The sequence below is a fragment of the Sarcophilus harrisii genome, chromosome 2 (genome assembly GCF_902635505.1).
Source record: "Sarcophilus harrisii chromosome 2, mSarHar1.11, whole genome shotgun sequence".
NCBI classification, from domain to species: domain Eukaryota; kingdom Metazoa; phylum Chordata; class Mammalia; order Dasyuromorphia; family Dasyuridae; genus Sarcophilus; species Sarcophilus harrisii.
In genome coordinates this window covers 370,532,359-370,538,358 of record NC_045427.1, presented here as the reverse complement: position 1 = coordinate 370,538,358, position 6,000 = coordinate 370,532,359, and the positions used below count along the sequence as shown (strand labels likewise).

Sequence of the window (6,000 nt, the reverse complement as noted above, 5' to 3'; positions counted from 1 at the left end):
GAGACCTGCACTACTAGGGGCATTCTCAGAAAAAAAAAAGGTCCTTTCTCTTCTTTCCACACCATTCTGTAATCCAGTAATAGATGAAGACAGGGTTGCAAAAAAGAAGTATATCAAATCTATAACCATCAGAATTCTCCTACCTGAGACCTAAAAATCTACTGGAACCTGTGGGAGATCAAATATACTTTAGATTCAAAAGACTTCTATGTAATCCTGTGTAAGTCATTAAACTCTCTGGGTCTCAGTTTCCCCATGTATAGGATGAGACAAGATGGTTACTGCAATGACCTTTGAGGTCCTTTCCAGTTTTATATCTATGATACTCCTCAATAGAAAAAGATTCCATTCACTCCAATGGAGCTCTTCTTGTTGTTTCTTGTTTTCCAAAGGCACCAATTTTCTGGTTGAAATAGATGATGTTACAGAAAAAGATTGCTATCTATACTTTTCCTCATGTGGATCACAGGGGAAAAGGGACAGGGTTATCCTTGCTTTAAAAGGAAGGGGGAAAAGCACCTGGTTGAAGCGATTTATTTAAAATCATTTATTGGAAAACAAAGTCTCACATTTTCATCTGGAGAAAGAACAAAACAGAAAGGGTTCCCAGCACCCCAAGAGATATGCTGATCCTAGGAAGTATCCTAGATGGGAAAGTACATTGTGGCCACCAGCTCTCTACTGATGGGCCTGTGATGTTCGCTGCCAAGGTCTAGGATAACCCAGGTAAGAGATGGGTTAGGCTGAGGACATAACTAGGTTGAATTGGTTCTGGTCCACTTCTGCCTTGCTCCACCCTTCATACCAGCCTCCTAAGGATTGTTTTTATAAAGGCATCTTTCTCATTATACATTATAAGCTCCTATTAACAAAATAAAATCCCCCAAAGACAAAATATCTTCAAAGATTGTGCTTGGTCTCAGTACTGTTTTCTTTGTGACTACTTAGGTGGAGCGTCCAGGTGGCTTCAGTGATCAGTACAGCACCCCTCTCTCCCTTGCAACTCTGAGCTCTGAAGACAGAGGTGAGAGGCGTCCTGGGCCTTGGGAAAATTAACCTTTGGAAGTCTGTCTGGATCCTCATCTTCGCCAGAGCTGCATGAGTAAGGGGGCAGAGACAAGGGGACAGCCATCATATGGTACAACAAGTGGAGAATTTTGTCAGAGAATTCTTGGTCTAACATCAGGGTAGAATCTTAACACCTGCCTCCAAGTGATTCTGGAGACTGGAGAGGGAATTTGATCTTAGCCCGGGTCTTTCTTAATAAAGAAAATACTTTGGGCTATACAAAGAGAGACTTCCTTACCCCAAGGCTTCAAGGGTTCAGTAGGAGATGACTTCCTTAGCAGGAAGCCAGAGGTTGACTGAAATGGTCTTCTCTGGACAAATTATTGCTCAGCCCTGATCTCTGACCTCTGTCCTGGCTACCACCGGCTTCCTTTTCCCTTCCCCAAGAGAAGCATTACTAGTCACCTTCTGACTATTGGAGCCCGCATGCTGGGGAAAATGGGTTAGCTGGCACTGGAACTGCCCTTTGTCCGCGCTCGAGAGCCTCCGGGAGCCCGGGTGCAATAGTACTTGGTCACTACTTGCCAGCACTGGTCACACTTGACCGTGCAGCACCACTGAAACCTGCAGTTGCAGCTGTTGACCGCCTCGGTCCTCCTCTCTTCCACCCGAAGTCCGCAGTCCATGCACAGGCGCCCGCAGCTGCGCCGCTCCCCCTGGGACAGGTTGCGGCCGCCCTGCAGGCACTCCCGGCCCTCCGTTCCGTAGATACCCAGGCTGGAGTTGCGGATGCAGTAGTCGGGTGACTCTTCCAGGAAGATCAGTTCCGCCTCAGCACTGGGCGAGAAGGCCTCTGCCGGGGCCCACCGGCTCTCGGCGCTGTTCCCGGCCCGGAACCGGCGCTTGTCCATCTCCATCTTCAAGGCTTGGTTGTACTTGGCCTTCAGGTAATCCCCCATCTCTCGGAAGTCAGCCAACTGCAGCCAACAAGTCTGGATGCTGCAGCTGCCAGAGATGCCATGGCACTTACAAGTCCTCTTCATGGTGGCCCTTACAGCCTAGTTAGAAAATAGCTCTGATTAGAGGGAGATCTAGGGAGAGAGCTTAAATTGACACCCAGAATCTCTAGGATGAAACACACTTTGAGAGAGCAATCTGGGCTCTAGACCCTGGGTAAATCACTTAAACTTACTGTGACTCGATTTACTCATCTCTTAAATGGACATATAATTATGAGGAGATACAGTGATACTGCAGGCTAATGTCTACCCTCTTTACGTCAAAGTCTTTCCAATTTATAGGAACTAATTGCTTATGGTAGGTGGGACCAAAGTGACAATTCAGATGAACTAAGATGAGTCATTATATATACCATTAAAGGTCTTGGTCTTTTTTTTTTCCTGTAGAGAAAAAACCGATTGTGGCTTACTTAACTGCCAGTCTTAGTGGTGGAGATTCAAGTTATCTTGGCTCCTCCTACCATAATTACCTGGTTTCTGTCAATTAGAATTAGTTTAGTATGTTGGACTTAGTAATAGTAAATTGAGGCAATTAGAATAGTCAATTAAGGCTGAGCTATTAAAGTTGTGCTGATCATACAGAGCATCTGCATTCACATTCAGATTTTTATTTACTAGCACTTTGCCTCAGAGACTGTTATCTATATTTTCCAACTGGATTTGCCTTGAGATTCTGAAATTGGGTCCCAGAATATTGTTTGGTTCTGCTGAAGCAGGCTTTTCAATTCAGGGAGGCTTTTCCATAGTCTATCCCAATCTCAATTGAGTGAATGTTTGAGAATAGAAATTCAGTGTATTCAAATTCTGTCAGTCTTCAGTCCCTACCATTACCCTGTAGCATGAACTCCATTTTGCCCCCAGCTCCCATCAGAAAATTCTGCTATTAGGCCAGAGGGAAGATGGTGAGCCCGGGGAAACTGGTCATTTGGTTCAGGTACACACCAGCCTGCCTGCTTTGTTGTTGTGCAGGTTCATCAAAGCTCTGGCGTCCTTTCCCTTTTCCAGGCCATCTACAAAGAGCTTGGAGATTCTTTCCCCAAATTCCACATTGTCACTACATCCTCCCCAGATCCATCCATGGCCACCTGTATGCAAGAGGAGAAGGAAGAAGCATTGTGCATCACAAGGTCCATGGTCAACCAAGAAATTAGGGCAAAGATTATTCTCAGTTTTCCCTTTATATTTCCAGTGCCTGGCACATGATAAGTATTTAACAAAATGCTCCCTTATTGGATTGAGTTGAAAAGTAGCTGTCTTCTGTAGTTCAACCTGGGGGAGGGAGCAGTCAAAAGAGAAGGAGGACAACAGTGGAAGAAATGACGCTGAGTCTGAAAGGAGGCCGGTGACTTTCCTAAAGAGCCACTGGCTATCTTCTTTCCCACATGAATGAAAACAGAAGTCTGGGACTGAGGGTGAGGGGGAAGTAGTCTTGCAAACGCTCAGCATAATAGGCATGGGCCATGGCTAGATAACCAAGATGGCCCAGAATTCCAGGTCTTCTGGTTTATTTTAAGCCCCATTCATCCCAAACTACCTCATTCAACTTTCTAGAATTATGGATTTAAGGTAAGACAGGAACAGGGAGCTGTTCCATCTACTCCTTTCTTACTACCTGCCCATTCCATTCCCCTTCTCTGTCTCTTGTATGTGTGTGTCTGTCTTTTTGTCTGTCTGTCTCTCTCTGTCTCTGTTTCTCTGTCTCTCTCTTTCTGTTTCCCTGTCTCTGTCTCTCTGTTTTTCTCTGCCTCTCTCTCTCTGTCTGTCTTTCTCTGTCTGTCTTCTGTCTCTGTCTCTGTCTCTCTGTCTCTGCCTCTCTCTCTCTCTCTCTCTCTCTCTCTCTCTCTCTCTCTCTCTCTCTCTCTCTCTCTCTCTCTCTCTCTCTCTCTCTCTCTCTCACACACACACACACACACACACACACACACACACGACTCACCAGTTTTTCCATTGTTGGACTCATCACAGCTGCAGTTCTCAAAATCTCCCATGCTGCAATTCTTGGTGATGGTATACATAACCCCTGCAGAACTGATGGCATGGATGAAAGATGTCTCCCTAGTAGCTTTGAAACAGGAATATTAAAAAGGGCATGTTACTGAAGCTCCCACCTCATCAAGGTGACTAATGGTCTGGTTTAGGAACACTGATTCTGCAGACCTAAAAATCACTTGCTTGGGAGATGCTTTTCAGTCCCAGGATTCAAAGTATGTTTGTTGCTATTTCATTTAAGCCCATTGCATGATGAGGGGGAAAATAAGGCCCATAAGTATAATGTGATCCAGGAACAAGAAACCATACTGTGCTCAAAAGGTACAGAGAGGGAAACCCTCTGTACACATACACATACAACGCTAGTTTTGAACTGGATGCATGCAGATTTAAATTCCCACTCTGTCATTTACTGCTTCTATGACTTTGGAGATATCAAATGAGGAGTTGGACTCCATGTGTGATTATTAATAAATATTATTGGTGTAGTAAATAAGAAAGCTTGAATTTGAGTCAGGAAAATGAGTACAAATTTCACCTCCAAAACTCACCATCTTTATGACCCTGGACAAATCATTTAACTTCTTTCAGCCTCAGTTTCCTCATCTGTAAAATGGGAATAGTAACAGTACCTACCTCCCAGGGTTGCTATGAGGGACAAATAAAATAATTCATGTCAAGAGGCTCTAATCTTAATGTTCTATATAAATATGAATTATTATGATGATTATTAGACATCTGACAACTCAGGAAACAGGAAGCAGTTCTTTTCAGCATTTTCTAAACACCTATTGCTATTCTTTGTCCTAAACTCTGAGAATGAGGAGCATTCATTCTTCCTTTCCCATTGCATTTATTCCTGAACTCCCGAATACATCTTTTGATATGTCAGCATAATGTAAGACACTATCTAAGTAAAAATACACCTGCACACCTACAGATGAGCATAGGGATGGATAGGTAGATATGCATAGAAACCACCCCCACAGAAATTAGTGGAGGGACACAATGAGACAGGTGCAGGCAGCGACAGGCAAACACTTACCACTCCTCAGTCGGTTGTGTGTAGAGATCTGCAGGGCACTCTCCGGGCAATTCCAGCGCTCCCAGGCAAACTGGAACTTACATTCCTCGATGCCACTCTGGGCACCGAGGGCCACACTGGTTGTATAAGTCAGATAGGCCTGGAAGTGGACGGAAGCACTTGGAACTTCCTAAACTTGTTCTAGGAGTGCCCCGCTCCCGGCTCCTGAGAGTGAGGATGGAGTCGAGGTAGGGGAGCAGGAGCTGAAACGACCTCCTGCACCTCCGCGGCAGGGGGCTCAGATCACAATATTCTTTGGCGATCGATATCTGTGGGCTGCCCTGGGAGATGGACGCTACCTCCCTTTCTTTCCTCACAGTTTTCCTTCTCCCTCCGAACTCCCCCCAATCTCCCTGACACATCTAACTCCCCCCTCAAAACAAAAGCAAAAACCTGGTGGGGGAAGGGAGGAGTTTTGGGGTAAAGTAGCGAATTTCAGTTTTCTTTAGTTATCTCTACTAACCACACATATCCCACTCCTTACCCTAGGGGAAGGGGTTATGGGTAGGCTTTTTTTTTTAATCATTCCACCCCTTTCCCAAGATCCCCAAATATCGAGTTTTCTCCCCGAATTTGCTTTAGGCAAACATAAACTAGAACCAGTATAAAGGTACACACATGCCCCGGCACAGACATCATAACATGCAGACACTGACACAAAGAGGGTCTTACCTTGGGCCCTGTCATCAGGAAATTGTTCACTGACCTACAGTGAAGGGGAAAAAATAAGCGGGGAAGGTAAGTGAAGGGAAGAAAAATTTGTGAGGAGGAACCTCTGCGGCAGGAACTGGGGAAGGAGGACTTACCAGGCAGAGGTCTTGAGGGTAGTACAGCAAATGCCCACAGTCACCAGAAAGATAAGGCGCTCATTCATGGCTCTGCCTTCCGTGGTCCTGTTTG

General features: G+C 45.2%; 1 protein-coding gene across 1 annotated transcript; it reads right to left on the bottom strand.

Annotated features, from left to right (window-relative positions):
- Window positions 1-548: 548 nt before the first annotated feature.
- Window positions 549-5,974, bottom strand: WNT8A (Wnt family member 8A). The gene is made up of 6 exons (XM_003756590.2): window positions 5,907-5,974; window positions 5,773-5,806; window positions 5,062-5,200; window positions 3,964-4,089; window positions 2,970-3,112; window positions 549-2,066 (listed from the first exon to the last, which is right to left on the bottom strand). The coding sequence occupies exons 1-6, from the start codon at window positions 5,972-5,974 to the stop codon at window positions 1,512-1,514; spliced, it is 1,065 nt and encodes a 354-aa protein (XP_003756638.1). The 3' UTR covers window positions 549-1,511.
- Between the last annotated feature and the right edge of the window lie 26 nt (window positions 5,975-6,000).

Bases quoted from the DNA above. Each gene is read 5' to 3' on its own strand.
- WNT8A (XM_003756590.2), bottom strand. From the start codon at position 5,974: ATGAATGAGCGCCTTATCTTTCTGGTGACTGTGGGCATTTGCTGTACT. The intron at 5,807-5,906 runs GTAAGTCCTCCT...CCTTCACTGTAG, and splicing joins ACCCTCAAGACCTCTGCCTG to GTCAGTGAACAATTTCCTGA. The intron at 3,113-3,963 runs GTGAGTCGTGTG...TCTTGCATACAG, and splicing joins GTCCAACAATGGAAAAACTG to GTGGCCATGGATGGATCTGG.